The sequence below is a fragment of the Chlorocebus sabaeus genome, chromosome 20, assembly GCF_047675955.1.
Source record: "Chlorocebus sabaeus isolate Y175 chromosome 20, mChlSab1.0.hap1, whole genome shotgun sequence".
In the NCBI taxonomy this organism is placed as follows: domain Eukaryota; kingdom Metazoa; phylum Chordata; class Mammalia; order Primates; family Cercopithecidae; genus Chlorocebus; species Chlorocebus sabaeus.
Genome location: NC_132923.1, coordinates 95926086 through 95947849, shown reverse-complemented (window position 1 = coordinate 95947849; position 21764 = coordinate 95926086). Strand labels below are relative to the sequence as shown.

The 21764-nt window shown below is 36.9% G+C and overlaps 1 protein-coding gene across 27 annotated transcripts in view; it reads right to left on the bottom strand.

The window, feature by feature from the left end:
• Positions 1-21764, bottom strand: part of SCMH1 (Scm polycomb group protein homolog 1) — a 225838-nt gene that overhangs the window by 117252 nt on the left and 86822 nt on the right. For 26 of the 27 annotated variants that reach the window (XR_012089692.1, XM_073007426.1, XM_073007428.1 and 23 more), the window contains one exon: positions 11976-12210. Coding sequence is in view for 26 of the 27 variants with exons in the window: in XM_073007426.1 (XP_072863527.1) it covers positions 11976-12210 (235 nt within the window). In the remaining variant the exon portion in view is untranslated. Of the gene's footprint in view, positions 1-11971; positions 12211-21764 lie in introns of those variants that run through there. The other variant, XM_037997827.2, reaches the window with a different exon arrangement.

Here is a 21764-nt window from a genome sequence, read left to right as displayed (position 1 = left end):
ACACAGGCTGCAAGTGCTCTGTGTTTACCAAGGATTTATTTTTTAAAACTTCATAAAGAACTATTTCTAAAGTGCTTCTAGGTGCTCCCAAGACTATGGGACCACTGGATAAGCTAGGGTCCATCTATTTAAACTGGCTAACTGATGAAACTGGATTTAAGTGTGGAGCAGCAGGGAGGGCACAGTGGCTTTCACCTGTAATCCCAGCATTTTGGGGGACTGAGGCAGGAGGATCACTTCAGCCCAGAATTTAAAGACCAGCCTAGGCAACATAGTGAGACCTTGTTTTTACAAAAAATAGAAAAAATTAGCCAGGTATGGTGGTGTGTGCTTGTATTCCCAGCTACGTGGGAGGCTCATGCAGGATTACTGCTGTAGCCTGGGGATGTAGAGGCTGCAGTGAGCTATGATTGTGCCACTGCATTCCAGCCTGAGTGACACAGCAAGACTCTGCCTCAATACATACATACATACATGTGGAGCAGCAGGACTATAATCTAATCATAGTCCATGCCCTCTCGTGGCAGGTAACAGAACAGCATTCACACCAGGAATTGATCAGTGATAGAAACATACAAAGGATTCCTTTCAAGTCACTGTATATACTACAGCATGTGACCAAATTTGCTAGGTAAGCAGTTTACACTGAGATCCTGACTCACTTGACCAGGGGCCTCAACAGAGGCTAACTTCTACTCTAGCTCAGTGACTCTCAAACTTGGACACTGGAATCCCCTGGGGAACATTAAAGAATACATCAGATCCACTCCCAGAAATTCTTATTTAACTGATCTGAAGTTAAGGCCTAGACCCTGAAAATCTTAAGAGCTCCCTAAGTGATTTTAACAGGTAGCCAAGTTTGAGAACTATGCTCTAGACAGCTCTCTTTAGAAGAAACAATCACAGTATTAAGTAGAAGAATCAGTCAGTAATAACACGGAGCTGTGAGGAGAAGAGTGGCAGCTTTGAGATAACTGAGAAGAATCATTCTACTCTACTATATGCTTTGTCCTTGGAGGACTCCTCTGCAAGGGAGTAATATCCCTTATGAGAACAGAACACACATACGTATACATATACACCATACAAGATTTTAATGGAAAAGGATGCTCTTCTAGAGCAATGTTTTCCAAATAAAGACCAGTTGTGCCAGAATCTCAGGACAGCCATTTTACCATACAGAATCCCAAGCCCCATTACCTAGAGCTTCTGATTCAGCAACTCTAGAAAGAAGTCCAGAGGAGGCCTGAGGAACATGAACACACACGCATATGTACAATTATATAATTTTATTTTTTAAATTTTATTTTGAAGTTATAAACCTACAGAAAATAGCAAAAACTATATAATGAACAACTATGTACCCTTCAACTAGATTCAACAACTATTACCATTTTCCCACATCTGCTTTTCATCTACATATATTAATACTTCCATCCCTGAACTATGTGAAAGTCAGAGATGTTATGACACTTCACTCCTAAATACATCAGTATATTTGAAAAAGACATTCCCCTACAAAATTGCAGTATTATCACACTCAGGAAATTTAATTAAAAATATTCTTATTTGTCCCTAAAATGTTCTTTAAAACTGTTTGATTTTTAAATACAGGATCCAATCAAGAATTACATACTACATTTGGTTGTCATGTCTCTTCAGTCTCCTTTAATGTAGAATTAATGTAGAATAGTCCTGTTGCCCTTTGTTTGCTTTGTATGACACTGACATTTTTGAAGAGTCTGGATTATATTTTACAGAATGTCCCATAGTTTGGATTTCTTCTGATTTGTTTCCTCATAATTACATTTATGCTAAAGAGCTTATTTATTTATTTATTTATTTAGAGACAGGGTCTTGCTCTGTTGCCCAGGCTGGTGTGCAGTGGTGCAAGGTTCACAGCATCCTTCAACTCCTGGGTTCAGGCGATTCTCCTGAGTAGCTAGGACTAAAGGTGTGCACCACCATACCTGTCCAATTTTTCTATTTTTTTTTTTTTTTGTAGTGATGGTGGGCTTGCTATATTGCCCAGGCTGGTCTTGAATTTCTGGCCTCAAGTAATCATGCCGCCTCAGCCTCCCAAAGTGCTGGCTAGGATTACAGGCATAAGCCGCTAGGCCTGGCCTGCTACAGAGATTTGATAAAAAATACTATACAGGTGATGTGGAGTATTTCTCATTGCAATACTGCAGGAGGCACATAATGTCAGTTTGTCTAATTATTGAAGATACAAAATTTGATCACATGTTAAGAGGTGACTGACAATGTTCTTCACTGTAACTTCCCTTTGTAATTAATAGGCAATCAGTGGAGAGAAACTTTGAGACTGTGAATATCCTATTCCTCAGTATGTTTTTTACCTAATGGTTTTAGCATTTATTGGTTACTCTTGCCTGACTCAATTATTTAAATAGTTGCAAAAAAGTAATTTTCTCTCATTCTTTCTACATATTTTTTTGAGACAGGGTTTCGCTTTGTCCCCCAGGCTGAAATTCAGTGTCAAGATCTTGGCTTACTGCAGCCTCAACTTCCCAGGCTCAGTCAATTCTTCCATTTCAGCCTCCTGAGTAGCTGGCACCACAGGTACGTGTCATCACGCTCAGATAATTTTTGTATTTTTTTGTAGGAACGGAGTTTCACCATGCTGCCCAGGCTGGTCTCAAACTCCTGGACTCACGTGATCCACCCATCTTGGCCTCCCAAAGTGCTGGGAATACAGGTGTGAGCCACTGTGCCCGGCCTCCTTCTTTCTATATTTATTGGCTGGCATTCTGTAAAGGAGATTTCTTCCCTCCAACTTTAATTTTCTTTCTTTTTTTTTTTTTGAGAAGGGTCTTACTCTGTCACCCAGGCTGGAGTGCAATAGCATGATCATGGCTCACTTCAGCCTCGACCTCCCAGACTCAAGGGGATACTCCCACCTCAGCCTCCCAAGTAGCTGGGACCACAGGTGTGTCACACTATGTCCAGCTCATTTTTAATGTTTTCTGGTAGAGATGGGGGTCTTGCCATGTTGTTCAGGCTGGTCTCGAACTCCTAGGTTCAAGGGGTCCTCCTGCCTCTGCCTCCCGAAGTGTTGGGATCACAGGTGTATCAGGTGAGTTTCAGAAACCAAACTCAAGGTGTCCTCATTGCTATTGAGATATAATTGCTTCTAGGCCTTTTCAATGAACAGTGCTTGGAAAGCCATACGTATATGCAAATACATATACAAGTCATATGTTACTTATATGTATTACTTGAATAGGAGGCATACATATATTTTAAAGGCCAGAGTAGATACAGATACTCTCCAATTCAAATCCAATACTATAGGGTTCTTCCTCATCTTTTTCCATATTAGAATCTTACTTATTCATTCACTCTATTTTCAGTATCAGAAAATTAGTCTCAGATGGCCATGCCAAAACCACAAACATTATTAAGAAGTTAGAATTTATTTGCAGTCCATTTTTTCCTTAGAATATGCCCCATATTAAAGGTATACTGTGAAGGTTCTATATTAAAAATTTATTTGAATTAATAGTTTTTTCAATGTGGTTATGATATCCATTTGATTCAGTTTCGTTTGTTTCTAATCAATTTTAGAGTTTGCTTTGTTCATTTTTTTAAGTTAATTTTATTTATTAAGTAAAATATTTAATTCAAAAGTCAAAAGAATATTAAAAAGTATTCTCAAAAGCCTGACTCTTATCCCGGTACTTTCTACCTGATTCCAAGACATGCCTAATGGGTGACCTTTTCATTATTTTTTGGCTTGATATTCCTGTGTTTCTTTTTATAGAAATAAATTTAAAATATATGATCTCATGTGTTATATATGTGTGTATATGTGTATACATACATATTTCCCCTTCTCTTTCTCAAGTTAGCATATTATATATATTTTTTGCAATTTTCTTTTTTCACATTAATGATATATCTTAGAAATCACTCCATATTAGTTTATAGAGCTCTTCCTCATTCTATTTTATGGTTGAATGGTACTTCATTGTGTGAATGTACTATATTACATTCAATCTCTTAATGTTGCAAAAAAAATAACCATGTGTATGTTGCTTTATTTTTGTGGAAGTATATCTTTAAAATCAAATTCCTGAAGTGGGATCCCTGGGTCAACTAATAAATGCATATGTGGCTTTTCTCAGATACTGCTGAATTGTATGCCCTCCCTCTCCAGTGTGAATTGTACCATTCTGCATTTTCCCAGCAAAAAAAATGAGACCGCTTATTTCCCCACAGCCTTGCTGTCTCCTCAAGCTTTTGAATTTTTGTCAATCTGGTAAGAAAGAATATCTCAGTGTGGTTTTAATCTGCAGTTATTTTATTAAGGGTGGTGTGTATTTTCATATGTCTGAGGACCATTTGTGTATCTTCTGTCAACTGTTCATGCCTTAAGATCATTTTTCTATAGGTTTTAGTCTTTAAAAATTTTTCTATTTATGGGTGTTCTTTATGAATTAGGGAGATTTATCTGTGCTTTATGTTGCAAATATTTTCTCCCATTTATCATTTGTCTTTTAGCTTTGCTTGGAGTATTCTTTTTCTCTAAAAACGTTTTACAAAGTAAAATTTATCGGTCTATCCAGACTTTGAGTCATATTTAAAAAGGCTTTCCCCACCCCAAGTTTATAAAGGAATTTGTTTTCCTAGTACTCATACAGTCATTTTTTTTACATTTTGATCTCTAATGTACGTGCAGTTTATTCTGACATATGCTGTGATATATGGATTCAATTGTATCTTTTCCTAATGGCTATCAACTTATCCCAATGTCACTTATGAAAAAGTCAATTTTATCCAATTTAACATGCCAACCATCATGGACTGAATCTCCATCCCCCAAATTAATATGTTGAAGTCCTAATCCCCAATATAACTGTACCTGGAGACAGGGTTGTTAGGAGATGATGAAGGTTAAATGAAGTCATGGGGTACAGCCCTAATTTGACAGAACGATGGCCTTATAAGAAGAGGAAGAACTCTCTCCCTCTCCTTCCACTTCTCTCCCTCTCCTTCCACTTCTCTCCCTCTCCTTCCACTTCTCTCCCTCTCCCTCTACTTCTCTCCCTTCCTTCTTCCTTCTCCTGTGAGAACACAGTGAGAAGGCAGCCATACGGTGGCTGTCTGCAAGCAAGAAGAGGACCCTCACTAGAAACCAATCCCGGCCAGAATCTTGACCTTGGACTTTCTAGCCTTTAGAACTATGAGAAAAAAAAATTATGTTGTTTAAGCCAGACAGTCTGTGGTATTTCACTGGCAGCTCCAGCAAACTGCGACACTACTTTTATCATATAGCAGATTTTCATATACAGTCAGATCTATCTCCGGATTTGCTATTTACTTTACACTGCTCAGCCTGTCTATTCACGTGCCAGTTCCATATAATTTTAATTATAGAGGCTTTAAAGTATGTTTTAATAGCTAATGAGATTACTCTCTGCACATTGCTCTTTTAGGAGTTCCTAGCTATTTTTGAATTATTATATGTACCTACAAATTTTATTATATTTACCTACAAATTTTCTTCATTGCTTTGCAGAGATCCATTTTTTCCATGTCATCATTTTCTTCCTGCTTGAAGGACTTCACTTAACACTTCTTGTAGTACTGATATGCTTGTGATTAATTCTCTAAGCTTTTGTATATGTCTGCAAACGTCTTCATTTCATTTTTATTTTTGAAAGACATTCTTGTTTGGTATAGAATTCTAGCTTAACAACTTCTTTTCCTTTTAGAACTTAAAAATGCTGCTCCACTGTATTCTGGCTTGCACTGTTTCTGACGAGAAGTTGCTGTCATTCTTTGATCTTCTGTATATCATGTGCTTGTTTTGCTCTCGCTGCTCTTAAGATTTTTCTCTTTATCATGGGTTTTCAGCAATTTGATGATGATGTGCCTTGTGTGGTTTATTTCATATTCCTCCTGCTTGGGGTTCATTGAGCTTCTCTGATTTGTGAAATTATAATTTTCATAGTATTCGAAAATTTTTCAAGCATTATTTTTCTAATAACTACTTATGTGCTCCCTATCTCTCCTTCAGGACTCCAGTTATATATGTTATAGGCAACGTGAAGTTGTTCCATGGCTCACTGATGCTTTCTTTTTCAGTTCTTTTTCTATCTGCGTTTCATTTAGATAGTTTATACTGCTGTTTTTAAGTATGCTGATCTTCCTCCTGCAGCAATTCCAGCAGTAATATGATGTGGATCATTCAGTTTATTCTTCACTTGAGATATTATATTGTATTTTCTACCTCTAAAGTTCAATTTGGTTCTTTTAAATCTAAATCCTACATTTCTCTACTCATAATTTCCTCTATTTTCTTGAACATATGCAATATAAACAACTGCTTTAATGCCCTTGCCTATTAATCCTATAATCTGTGTGATTTCTGGATTCTTATTATAATTGGTTTTTCTTTTGCTTGTTTGCATGCCTGGTAATTTTTTATTGTGGTAAAATACGTATCAAATTTATAGTTTTAATCATTTTAAAGTGTACAGTTCTGTGACATTAAGTGTATTCACATTATTGGGCTATCACCAGCATCCATCTCCAGAACATTTTCATTTTCCCCAGCTGAAACTCTGTACCTATTATTAACCTCTTCACTTCCTCCTCCCGGAGATCCTGGCAATTACTATTGTACTTTCCGTCTCTATAAATTTGATTTCTCTAGATAGCTCATCTAAGTGAAATCATACAATATTTGTGCTTTTATAACTGGCTTATTTCACTTAGCATGTCTTCAAGGTTCACCTATGTTGTAGCATGTGTTATAATTTCCTTCCTCTTTAAGGCTGAATAATATTCCCATTGCATCTCTCTCTCTTCCCCACCCCACTCTCTTTCTGTGTGTACATATGTGTGAACATTTTCTTTATCCATTCTTCCATCCACGGACACTTGAGTGGCTTCCACCTTTTGGCTATTGTGACTAATGCTGCTAAACACGAGTATTCAACTATCTGCCCAAGTTCCTGCTTTCAGTTCTTCTGCGTATATACCCAGAAATGGAACTGCTGAATCATAGAATTCTACTTTTACTTTATTATTATTATTACTATATTTTAAGTACTAGAGTACATGTACACAATGTGTAGGTTTGTTACATATGTATACATGTACCATGTTGGTGTGCTGCACCCATTAACTCGTCATTTACATTAGGTATGTCTCCTAATGCTCTCTCTCCCCCAAGCCCCCACCCCGCAACAGGCCCCGGTGTATGATGTTCCCCTTACTGTGTCCAAATGTTCATTGTTCAGTTCCCACCTACGAGTGAGAACATGTGGTGTTTGGTTTTTTGTCCTTATGATAGTTTGCTGAGAATGATGGTTTCCAGCTTCATCCATGTCCCTACAAAGGACATGCACTCATTCTTTTTTATGCCTGCATAGCATTTCATGGTTTGTATGTGCCACATTTTCTTAATCCAGTCTGTCATTGATGGACATTTGGGTTGCTTCCAAGTCTTTGTTATTGTGAATAGTGCTGCAATAAATATATGTGTGCATGTGTCTTTATAGCAGCATGATTTATAATCCTTTGGGTATATACCCAGTGATGGGATGGCTGGGTCAAATGGTATTTCTAGTTCTAGACCCTTGAGGAATCACCACACTGTCTTCCACAATGGTTGAACTAGTTTACAGTCCCACCAACAGTGCAGAACTGTTCCTATATCTCCACATCATCTACAGCACCTGTTGTTTCCTGACTTTTTAATAATTACCATTCTAACTGGTGTGAGATGGTATCTCATTATGGTTTTGATTTGCATTTCTCTGATGACCAGTGATGATGAGCATTTTTTCATGGGTCTGTTGGCTGCATAAATGTCTTCTTTTGAGAAATGTCTGTTCATATCCTTTGCCCACTTTTTGATGGGGTTGTTTTCTTCTTGTAAATTTGTTTGAGTTCTTTGTAGGTTCTGGATATTAGCCCTGGGTCAGATGGTAGATTGCGAAAATTTTCTCCCATTCTGTAGGTTGCCTGTTCACTCTGATGATAGTTTCTTTTGCTGTGCAGAAGCTCTTTAATTTAATTAGATCCCATTTGTCAATTTGGGCTTTTGTTGCCATTGCTTTTGGTGTTTTAGACATGAAGTCCTTCCCCATGCCTATGTCCTGAATGGTATTGCCTAGGTTTTCTTCTAGGGTTTTTATGGTTTTAGGTCTAACATTTAAGTCTGTAATACATTTTGAATTAATTTTTGTATAAGGTGTAAGGAAGGTATTCAGTTTCAGCTTTCCACATATGGCTAGCCAGTTTTCCCAGCACCATTTATTAAATAGGGAATCCTTTCCCCATTTCTTGTTTTTGTCAGGTTTGTCAAAGATCAGATGGCTGTAGCTGTGTGGTATTATTTCTGAGGGCTCTGCTCTGTTCCATTGGTCTATATCTCTGTTTATAAACAGAACCACAGACAAAAACCACATGATTATCTCAACGGATGCAGAAAAGGCCGTTGACAAAATTCAACAGCCCTTCATGCTAAAAACTCTCAATAAATTCGGTATTGATGGAATGTATCTCAAAATAATAAGAGCTATTTATGACAAACCCACAGCCAATATCATACTGAATGGGCAAAAACTAGAAGCATTCCCCTTAAAAACTGGCACAAGACAGGGATGCCCTCTCTCACCACTCCTATTCAACATAGTGTTGGAAGTTTTGGCTAGGGCAATCAGGCAAGGGAGAGAAATAAAGGGTATTCAATTAGGAAAAGAAGTAGTCAAATTGTTCCTGTTTGCAGATGACATGATTGTATATTTGGAAAACCCCATCATCTCAGCCCAAAATCTCCTCAAGCTGATAAGCAACTTCAGCAAAGTCTCAGGATACAAAATTAATGTGCAAAAATCACAAGCATTCTTATACACCAGTAACAGACAGAGAGCCAAATCATGAATGACCTTCCATTCACAATTGCTTCAAAGAGAATAAAATATAGGAATCCAACTTACAAGGGATGTAAAGGACCTCTTCAAGGAGAACTACAAACCACTGCTCAGTGAAATAAAAGAGGACACAAACAAATGGAAGAACATTCCATGCTCATGGATAGGAAGAATCAATATCGTGAAAATGGCCATATTGCCCAAGGTAATTTATAGATTCAATGCCATCCCCATCAAGCTACAAATGACTTTCTTCACAGAATTGGAAAAAACTGCTTTAAAGTTCATATGGAACCAAAAAAGAGCTCGCATTGCCAAGACAATCCTAAGTCAAAAGAACAAAGCTGGAGGCATCATGCTACCTGACTTCAAACTATACTTCAAGACTACAGTAACCAAAACAGCATGGTACTGGTACCAAAACAGAGATATAGACCAATGGAACAGAATAGAGCCCTCGGAAATAATACCTCACATCTACAACCATCTAATCTTTGACAAACCTGACAAAAACAAGAAATAGGGAAGTGATTCCCTATTTAACAAATGGTGCTGGGAAAACTGGCTAGCCATAAGTAGAAAGCTGAAACTGGATCCCTTCCTTACACCTTATACAAAAATTAATTCACGATGGATTAGAGACTTAAATGTTAGACCTAAAACCATAAAAACCCTAGAAGAAAACCTAGGGAATACCATTCAGGACATAGGCATGGGAAAGGACTTCACGTCTAAAACACCAAAAGCAATGGCAACAAAAGCCCAAATTGACAAACGGGATCTAATTAAACTAAAGAGCTTCTGCACAGCAAAAGAAAGTATCATCAGAGTGAACAGGAAACTTACAGAACGGGAGAAAATTTTTGCAATCTACTCATCTGAGAAAGGACTAATATCCTGAACCTACAAAGAACTCAAACAAATTTACAAGAAAAAAACAAACAACCCCATCAAAAAGTGGGCAAAGGATATGAACAGACATTTCTCAAAAGAAGACATTTATGCAGCCAACAGACCCATGAAAAAATGCTCATCATCACTGGTCATCAGAGAAATGCAAATCAAAACCATAATGAGATACCATCTCACACCAGTCAGAATGGTAATCATTAAAAAGTCAGGAAATGACAGGTGCTGGAGAGGATGTGGAGAAATAGGAACACTCTTACACTGTTGGTGGGACTGTAAACTAGTTCAACCATTGTGGAAGACAGTGTAGCGTTTCCTCAAGGGTCTAGAACTAGAAATACCATTTGACCCAGCCATCCCATTACTGGGTATATACCCAAAGGATTGTAAATCATGCTGCTATAAAGACACATGCATGTATGTTTACTGCAGCACTATTCACAACAGTAAAGACTTGGAACCAACCCAAATGTCCATCAATGACAGACTGGATTAAGAAAATGTGGCACATATACACCATGGAATACTATGCAGCCATAAAAAAGGATGAGTTTGTGTCCTTTGTAGGGACATGGATGTAGCTGGAAACTATCATTCTCAGCAAACTATCGCAAGAACAGAAAACCAAACGCTGCATGTTCTCACTCATAGGTGGGAACTGAACAATGAGATTACTTGGACACAGTAAGGGGAACATCACACACCAGGGCCTGTTGTGGGTTGGGGGTATGGGGGAGGGATAGCATTAGGAGACACACCTAATGTAAATGACGAGTTAATGGGTGCAGCACACCAACATGGCACATGTATACATATGTAACAAACCTGCACGTTGTGCACATGTACCCTAGAACATAAAGTATAATAAAAAAAAAAAAAAAGAAAAAAAATGATACCACAAGAGTACAATCAACAAGATATAATTTTAGGAAATTTAAAACACAAATGACTTAGGTTTTTAAACAAGTAAACTGCAAGAAAAAAATGAGAGCAGAGGGGAACTCGTAGATTTAAAGAAACTTAAAGGACATATCAACTAACTGCAGTGTGGGGATTCTAATTGGATTCTGATTTGAAAAACTGATATAAATGAGACAGACAGAGAGGGAGAGAGAGAGACAGACAATTCGGAAAATTTAAACACATTAAAATACTTATTGATATTAAGAAATTATCATTGGCTTATTTATATGTGATAACAGTATGGTATGGTTTAAGACATCCTTGCCTATGACAGAGACATACTAAACACTTTCATGATACAATGATACTATGTTTAACAATTGGAGGTGGGGACAGAAAGTGTATATAAGTATAGATAAAACTATATTGACTTCAACAATGAAGGTTACACGAGCATTCACTATGCTATTTTTCTCTTACCTTTTTATATGTTTGAAATTTTTACGTTACAATTGTTTTTTTAATGGGGGAAAACATTAAATAAGTACCTAGGGAGCCCAAGATACATGCTCTCCAACTCTCAATCTAGCACAGCTCCCTTAGAGAAAATATAGCCGAAGTCCATAATCTAACTCTCTCGGTCCCCCATTGAGATTCCCCATAATAGTGATTGACAGTAACTGAAAAGAAGGGCTGAATCCCTCAGATTTATTAAGGCAAAAGCTGGAGGGGAATCTTATCTGGAAAGAAAAACCTAGTGGGGGTATCATATTTTAAAAAATGATTTTCATGTAATAATGGATTCAAAGTGAGAAAACTCCAAGGACCAGGTGAGAATTAGTGAGAAAGGAGATAAGAGATCCTTATAACAGTCATGCTTTCTACTGGCAGATTTTCTCTCAATTCTTGTCATCATGATAGGATTTGGTGAAAGCTTTATGCTTTTTGAGATAGGTTAAATGACAAGACCTCCTTCCATTCTCTCTCTCAGGTAAATGGACACCGGCCAAGAAGAAAAAGGGTGTCATTTCTTGTCAGAAATAATTTGGGAGAAGCCTGGTTATCATAAGCTAATGCAGAGATGGAGATGTCCAAATTGTACAGCTTGTTTCATTTTGGGTGGGCCTTTTTAGGAGACTATATGAAAAATAAGGGATAAGCAGGGGAACCTAGGCTTTCCCATATTAGAATGTTCAGTTTTTGGAAGCTAACTATTAATAATTGGCTAGAAAGAGTTTGGGTTTACCTACTCACCAAGAGGTGGCTGTAGCATACCGCCATTCTTTTCACAGTTCCCAATAGGCTGAATTTCAGCTGAGTCAACCAGCCGCCAGAAGTCATTTTTGTTGTCACTCCCATCAAGGCGCAGGCGAAGGCGGGCACCTGTCAGTCCAACTACTGTGGCAATACAGGTGGATGTGGTGTTCCTGGGGTCCTGTGCTTCCAATTTCATACTGATCTTAAATTCGTTGCTTGGAGGTGTGTAGGACTGGGAAAAACAAGGTATGAGGTTTAGACAGATTAACAGTAAACCCCCAAAATTCACATTTTGGATTCAGATTGGTTATAGCTGGGCCAGGGACAACCAACTGAATTATTCCCTAATAATTAAGAAAGGTTTCATGCAAAAGAAACAACGAAAGGTAAGATGAAGGGTAAAAAATTACTTCCCAATGAAGCATCAAATAGACCCATACCAGTTAAAAAAAAGGACAAGAATGTCTTATATAGGCCAGTTAATTAAATATTTTCTCATCCTATAATTCTCTAACTCCCTACCCTTCCAGGTAGGGACTTTTTAGTCCCTTTTTAGTCTTTTTAGGACTACTACGTCCTATTAAACTATAATATTCTTTGTGTCTCTTTGTGGAATATTTTAGTATATTGATGTGTATATCTACCACACTGACTACTGGGGGTTAATTTTTTCTTATTTCGACAATAACTTACTAATCAATTCATACAATTGACATACAATAAACTATACACTTTAGTAAGTCTTGACATATGTATATGCCCATGCTACCATATACACCATATAAACCTGTGAAAGCATCACCACAATAAAAATAATGAACATGGCAAGTCCTCACATGCTCTTTTGTAATCTCTTCTTCTGGCCCCTCCAGGACCTCTGTACCCAGGCAACCAATGGTCTACTTTCTATCACTGTAGATTGCTTTGCATTTTCTAGCCTTAAAAGGAATCACAGAAGATGTACTTTCTTTTTTGCCTAGCTTCTTTCACTCAGCATAACCACTCTGATATTCAACCATATTAATAATTCATTTCCTTTTACAGTTGAGCAGTATAACCGTGCTGATGGAGATATGGTTTGCTAAAGCGGCTAGAAACATTTAAGTACAAAATTTCATGTAGGGAAATACACTTTCTTTCTTCTTGCACAAATACCTAGGAGTGAAATGGCTGGATCATATGGTAGGTATATGTTTAAATCACAAAACAGAAAATTACCATTTTAAGGTATATAATTCTATGATTTTCAGAATATTCTCAGAGTTGTGTAAACACTATTCCTATCTAATTTTATAACATTTCCATAATCCCCCCAAAATGAACCCCATGTCCCAATGGAGTCATTCCCCACTACCCTCTCAGCTCAGGCCCTAGAAACCATTAATCTACTTTCTGTTTCCATGGATTTACCTATTCTGGACATTTCATACAGATGGAATTATATGATGTGTGGCCAATATGCGAATAATTTCTTTCATTTAGCAAAATGGATTCAAGTTTCACCCATGTCAGTGAGTGTATCAGTACTTCATTCCTTTTCATTGACGAACAATATTCCATTGTATGGATATACATTTTGCTTACTCATTCATCAGCTGATGGACATTTGGGTTGTTTCCTCTTTTTGGCTATTATGAATAATGATGTGATGAACATTTATGGTGTATTTTTCTGTGGACATGTTTTCTATTTTCTTAGGCATATACTTATGAGTGAAACTGCTGGGTCATGTGGTAACTCTGTTTAACATTTTGGGTAACCTCTGAACTGTCTTCTCAAGTAGCTACAGGATTTCATAATTTCACCACCAATGTACGAGGGTTCCAGTTGCTACACATCCTCAGCAACATTTACCATTGTCTTTTTGATGTTAGAGTCATCTAGTCAATGTGATGTATATCTCATTGCAGTTTTGATTAGCATTTCTTTAATGACTACTGAGTATCTTTTATGTGCCTAACTGGTCATTTGTATATATTTGGAGAAATACCTATTCAAATTCTTTGTCCATTTTAAAATCATGTTGTCTTTTAATTCCCAGTTTTGTTTTGTTTTTGTTTTGTTTTTTTGTTTTTTTTTTTGAGATGGAGTCTTGCTCTACTATTGCCCAGGCTGGAGTGCAGTGGGTCACTGCAAACTCTGCCTCCCGGATTCACAACATTCTCCTGCCTCAGCCTCCCAAGGCAGGGACTACAGGCACCCGCCACGGCACCCGGACAATTTTTTGTCTTTTTCATAGAGATGGGGTTTCACCGTGTTAGCCAGGATGGTCTCGATCTCCTGACCTCATGATCCACCCACCTCGGCCTCCCAAAGTGCTGGGATTACAAGTGTGAGCCACTGCGCCTGGCCTAATTCCCGAGTTTTAAGAGTTCTTTCTATATTCTGGATACAAGTCCTTTACCAGATATATAATTTGCAAGTATTTTCTCCCATTGCGTGGGTTGTCCTTTTCACTTTTTTGATGGTGTGGAAACAAAAATCTTTTAATTTTGATGAAGTTTAAGTTATCTATGTTTTCTTTTGTTGTTTATGTTTCTGGTGTTGTATTATCTAATCCAAGGTCATGAAGATTTCCTCCTGTGTTTCTTTTAAAGAGTTTTGTAGTTTTAACTCTTACATTTAGGTCCATGATCCTCTTGAAGTTAATTTTTGTATATGGCATAGAGGTAGGGTCCAATTTCACTTTTTTCTATGTGGATAAGCAGCTGTTCCTGCACCAGTTGTTGAAAAACCCATTGAACTGTCTTGGTATCCTTGTGAAAAATCAATCGACCATAAATTGGTGGGTCAATTTCTGTACTCTCAATTTTAATTCAAGGATCTGTACGTCTATCTTCCTGCCAGAACCATGACATCTTAAGTACTGTAGCTTTGTAGTAAGTTTTGAAATCAGGAAATGTGAATGCTTTAGCTTTGTTCTCTCTTTTCACGATTGCTATGGCTATTCTGGGTCTCTTCTAAGAATTTTAGCACCAATTTGTCAATTTCTGCAAAAAAGGCAGCTGGCATTTTGACAGAGATTGTGTTGAATCTACAGATCAATTTGAAAAATAATGCTGTCAGTTATGTCATTTGCAAGTATAGTCATGTTCCACATAATGACGTCTGGTCAACAATAGACTATATATAGATTGTGGTCCCATAAGATTACAATGGAGCTAAAAAATTCCTGCATCCTAGTTATACTACAGCTGTTCTAAGGTCCTACAGCAACATATTACTCACATTTGTGGTGATGCTGGTGTAAAAAAACCTACTGTGCTGCAAGCTGTATAAAAGTATAGCACATACAATTATGTACAGTACGTAATACTTGATAACAAATTACTATGTTGCTGGTTTATGTGTTTAATATATATTTTTAATCATTATTTTAGAGTGTATTCTTTATACAAAAATAAGAGTTAACTAAAAAAACAGCCTCAGGCAGCTCCTTCAGAAGGTATTCCAGAAGAAGGCATTGTTACCATAGGAGATTACAGCTCCATCCATGCATGTAACTGCCCCTGAAGACCTTCCAGTAGGCTCAGAAGTAGAAGTGGAAGACAGTGATACTGATGATCCTGAGTCTGTGTAGGCCTAGGGTAATGTATGTGTTTGTCTTAAGTTTTGTAACAAAAAGAGTTTAAAAGGTAAAAAAAAAATTAAAATTAAAAAAGTAAAAATTATTTTTGTACACCTGTACAATGTGTTTTAAGCTAAGTATTATTACAAGAGTCAAAAAGTTAAAAAATTTAAGTTTATAAAGTGAAAAAGTTACAGTAAACTAAGGTTAACTCCTTACTCAAGAAAGAAAAATGTTTAAACAAATTTAGTGTAGCCTGGGTGTACGTGTTCATAATGTTGACAGTGGTATGCAGTAATCTCCTAGGCCTTCATGTTCATTCACCACTCACTCATTGACTCACTCACAGCAATTTCCAGTCCTACAAGCTCCATTCATGGTAAGTGCCTGATACAGGTGTACAAGTGTTAGTATACCTTTTATACCATATTTTTTTTACTGTACCTTTTCCATGTTTAGATATGTTTACGTAGACGAGTATCATTGTGTTACAACTACCTACAGTACTCAGTATAGTAACATGCTGGACAGTTTTGTAGCCTAGGAAGAATAGGCTATGGCCTAGGTGTGTAGTAGGCTATAGCAACCAGGTTTGTGCAAGTATATTCTATGTTTGCACGACGATGAAATTGCTTAACAATTCATTTCTTAGAGCATATCCCTATTGTTAAGAAATGCAAAACTATTCTCTCATAGTCTGTGACCTGTATTTTTGTTCTCTTACCAGTATCTTTTGAAGAGCAGAAGTTCTTAAGTTTGACAAAGTGCACTCTATTTTTTTAATGAAACAAAATTTTGGTCAGGCATCTTCTAAAATTTCCTTTATATAAATTTTGCATATTTGTTAGTTCCACCCCTGCCCCACCCAAAGTAGTTGAACCATTTTGCATTTTCACCAGCAGCATATGAAAGTTCCATTTACTCTACATCTTTGCCACTATTTAATATGGTCAGCCTTTTGAAAATCTGAGCCATTTAAATAAATGTATAGTGATAGCTTACTAATCACTTTTAATTTGTATTTCCCTAATGAAATAATGGTATTGAGCATCTCTATTCATGTACTTTCTTGTCCTGTATACATTTTCCTTGGTGTTTGTTCTAATCTTTCAACCCAGATCCCTTTTATTTCTTTTTCTGGCCTGTTTGCATTGGTAGTACAATACTGAATAAAACTGGCAAGAGCAGATATCCTTGTCTTGTTCCTGACCTTAAGGGGAAAGCATTTAGCCTTTTCGCCATTAAGTATGATATTATTAAATGCCCTTTATGATATTAATAAATGCCCTTTAGAGTTTAGGATTTAGAAAGTTCCCTTCTATTTCTAGTTTGGTGAGAGTTTTTAGTTTTTATTTAGTAACAGACATTTAATTTTGTGAAATGATTTTTCTGCATCTATTGAGACAATAGTATTTTTTTTCTTTAGCATGTGTACATATGGTAAATTCCACTGATTAATTTTTGAAATTGAAGCCAACTTTGCATTCCTAGAATTAACCCCACTTGGTCATGATGAGTTATTCTTTTTACATATTGTTAAATTTTTTCCCTTCAATTTTACTTAAAATGTTTACATTTATTTTCATGTGTGATATGGCTGCACAGTTTTCTTTTCTTTCAATGTCTTTGCTTGGTTTTGGTGTCAGAAATGTTTGCCTTCATAGAATGAGTTAGGAGACATCCTTTTCTGTTAAATTTTCTAGAAGAGTCAATACAGAATTCGTAATATTTTTTCCTTAAATGTTTGAAACACCAGTAAAGTTTCAAACATTTAAGGAAAAAATATTACAAATTCTGTATTGACTGGAATTTTCTTTGTGGAAAAGTTTTTAACTACAAATTCAATTTCTGTAACAGAAATAGTGCCATTTAGGTTTTCTCTCTTCTTGACTGAGCTTTGGTAATTTGTGTCATTCATGAAAGTTATCCATTTCATCTTAGTTGTTAAGAGTAAAATGCATACATTTGTTCATAGTACTCCCTTAATTCTTTTATTATCTGCTGAATCTATAGTGAAGTCACTTCTCTGACTTCTTTTTCTCTTTTTTTTTTTTAAGACAGGAACCCACTCTGTGACCCAGGCTGGAGCGCAGTGGTGTGATGATAGCTCACTGCAGCCTTGACCTCCTGAGCTCAAGCAATCCTCCTACCTCAGCCTCCCAAGTGGCTGAGACCATAGGCATGCATTACCATGCCCAGCTAATTTAAAACTTTAAAAAAATTTTCATAGAGATGGGTTCTCGCTATGTTGCCCAGGTTGGTCTTGATCTCCTAGGCTCATGTGATCCACCTGCATCAGCCTCTTAAAGTGTTGGGATTACGGCTGTGAGCCACTGTGTCCGGTCCTCTGTCATTTGTGATATTGGTGATTTGTGTCTTCTTTTATTCTTGATTACTCTAGTTACAGGTTTATCACTTTTATTTGTCTTTGCAAAGAACCAGCTTTTGGTTTCAATGGCTTTTTCTCTATATTTTTATTTCACTGATTTATAGTCTAATCTTTATTACTTGCTTTTCTCTGCTTAATTTGAAATTAACTTGCTCTTTTTTTCTCCCTACTTTTCTAAAGTGGAAACTGAGGTCATTAATTGAGCTGCTTTAGCACCACCCCACAAATTCTGAAATGTTCTTTCATTTTCATTGAGTTGAAAATACTTTCTAATGTTCCTTTCAGTTTCTAAGTACTCATGGAGTATTTAAAAATGTGTTACTTAGTTTTCAAATACATGGAGATTTTCCAGATAACTTCCCACCATTGTTTTTTAATTTAATTTCCTTACAATCAGAGAACACACTTTTGTTGTTATTGTTTTTGAGACAGAGTCTCACTCTGTCACCCAGGCTAGAGTGCAATGGCATGATTCGGCTCAGTGCAACCTCCACCTCCCGGGTTCAAGCCATTCTCCTGACTCAACCTCCCAAGTAGCCGGGATTACAGGTGCCACCACGCCTATTTTTTGTATTTTTAGTAGAGATGAGGTTTCACCATGTTGGCCAGGCTGGTCTTGAACTCTTGAGTTCAGATGATCTGCCTGCCTAGGCCTCCTAAAGTGCAGGGATTACAGGCACAAGCCACTGCACCTGGCCAGATAACATGTTTTGTATTGCTTAAATCCTCTTAAATTTCTCAAGCCCTAGAAAAAAGAAAGAAAGAAAGAAAAATTCTGAAGCCTCATTTAATGGTGCAGAATGTGGTCTATCATGATAAATGTTCTGCATGCACTTGGAAAGAATGTGTATTCTACATATGTTGGACAGTATTCTATATATGTCAGTTAGGTCAAGTTAGTTCATAGTGTTGTTCAAATCCACCATATATTTGCTGATTTTTTTCCTCTACTTGTTCTTTTATTATATAGAAAAGAGTATTAAAAGTCTGACTACAGATAATTTTGGATTTATCTGTTTCTCCTACTAGTTCTATTGGTTTTTGCTTCATGTCAGGATCTGTTTGATTCCTTTATCATTATAAAATTAACTTCCTTAACCCTGTTAGTATTATTTGGTTTGAAGTGTACTTTGATATTAATATAGCCATTTCACCTTTATTATGGCTAATGTCAGCATGGTATATCATCTTCATACATTTACTTTTAACCTATTTAAAGCATAATTTTTCCAATCATAGCAAGCTCAATAGTAAAGAAACATAAAACATGCGTAAGTTTTTGAAGGCAGTATATAATTGGGTTTTGCTTTTTATCCAATGTGCCAATTTCCGCTTTTTAACATTTAGACCATTTATATTTGATTACTGATATAGCTGGGTTTAAATAAAACATCTTGCTATTTTTTCCCATTATTCTAGTGGTTGCATTAGAGTTTACAGTACAAACATCTTTAACTTACCAGTCTATCTTATCAAGTAAGATAGTACTACTTCATGCATGAGAACCTTGTAATATACCTAAGATTCCTCCCTTCCTGCCTTTGTGCTACTCTTATCATACATTTTACTTATATATATCATCCTCACAATATATGGGTTATTATTGTCTACACAATTACCTTTTACACAGATTTAAATAAGAAAACATCTTATATATCTAGGCTTATAATGACAATTTCCAGTGACCTTCATTTCTTTGTATAGATCTGTTATTTCATTTGATATCATTTTCTTCCAGCTTGATGAACCTCCTTTAACATTCTTGAGGTGTAAGTCTGTGAGTGATGAATTCCTTCAGCTTTTGTAAATCTGAAAATATCTTTATTTCTTTCACCTTTGTGTTTGAAAGACATCTTTGCTGGCTGCAGTAGTCCAAGTTGACAGGTTTTTTGTTTTTTTTTTAGTACTGTCAAGGTATTGTTCAATTTTGTTCTTGCTTACATTGTTTCTAACAAGAAATACAATTCTTACATTAGTTATCCTGTATATAAAGTGTCTTTTTTCTCTGGCTGCTGTTGAGTTTTCTCTATCAATGGTTTTATGCAATTTGATTATGATATGCCTCAGAGTAGTTTTCTTCTTATTATTCTTTGGGATTCCTTGAATTTCTTGATTCTGTGGACCTAGAGTTTTATTTTATTTATCTATTTATTTATTTATTTTGAGATGGAGTTGCGCTCTGTAACCCAAGCTGGAGTGCAGTGGCACGATCTCAGCTCACTACAAGCTCTGTGTCCCAGGTTCATGTCATTCTCCTGCCTCAGCCTCTCAAGTAGCTGGGACTACAGCTGCCCACCACTACGCCTGGCTAATTTTCTTGTATTTTCAGTAGAGATGGGGTTTCACCGTGTTAGTCGGATGGTCTCAATCTCCTGACCTCACGATCTGCCCACCTTGGCCTCCCAAAGTGCTGGGATTACAGGTGTGAGCCACTGTGGCCGGCCGTTATTTTTAATTTTGGAAAAATTTTAGCCATTATTTCTTCAAATATTTTTTCTATCCCCCATCACTTCTCTCCTCTGGGGACTCCAATTACATGTCTATTTGGTCACTTGAAGTTATCCCATAGTTCACTGGTGCTCTTCTCATTTTTTCTAAATTCCTTTTTCTCTTTGTGTTTCATTTTGAATAGTTTCTATTATTATGTTTTCAAGTTTACTAATTTCTTCTGGCATTAATCCAATCTAGTGTATTTTTCACTTCCCACATAGTAGCCCAGTGAGTCTTTTCAATATTTTCCATGTCTCTGCTTAATATCTGAACATAACAAATATATTAAAATAATTATTTTAATGTGTTTGTCTGCTGTTCTATGATCTGTGTAGAGTCTGAGCCGGTTTCAATCAATTATTCCCTAGATGATTGGTTGCATTTTCCTGCCTCTTTGCATGCCTGGTAGTCTTTGATTGAAAGTTAGATCTGGTGAATTTTACCTGTTGGGTACTGGATACTCTTGCATTCCTGTAAATCTTCTTGGGCTTTGTTCCTCGATGCAGTTAAGTTACTTATAAAATAGTTTGATCCTCTTGAGTTTTACCTTTATGATTTGTCAGACTGGACTGAAGCAATGCTCAATAATATAAAGTTCAATGCTCAGTGTTAATTATTTTCCAATACTGAGCAAGACCTTCCTGAGTATTATACCCAATGCCCAATCAATTATGAGATGTTCTAGTCTAACTGTTGAGATCAGGAACTATTCGCAGCCCTGTGTGAGTGCCAGGTTCTATTCCTTTGAATCCTTTCAGATAGCTTTTTCCTTTGGCCTTAGGTAGTTTTCTCATATGCATGTATAAAATGGTAGTCTTTTCCTGGATCCTCTGATGATTGCTGTGGTTTTGTGTGTAGCTTTCTCCTATCTGATATTCCATCCTGTAAATTCTAGCCACCTTGGTTTCTCTGGACTCTCATTTTTTTTTCTTCCATTTCTTCCAATTAGGGAGTCTGCTGGGCTCAACATGAGTTCCCTTTCCCTGGGCCATGGTCTGGAAACTGTTAAGACAGCAAGCTAGAAAATCATAGAGGCAGCTCAACTCATTTGATCTAGAGATCACTATTTGGCTGCATGATTTTTAGTGACTTAAAAACCATTGTTGGCTGGGCCCAGTGGCTCACACCTGTAATCCCAGAACTTTGGGAGGCCAAGGTGGGTGGATCACCTGAAATCAGGAGCTGGAGAGCAGCCTGGCCAACACAATGAGACCCTGTCTCTACTAAAAATACAAAAATTAGCCAGGCATGTTGTTGTGTGCCTGTAGTCCCAGCTACTCGGGAGGCTGAGGCAGGAGAACTGCTTGAAGCCGGGAGGCAGAAGTTGCAGTGAGCCAAG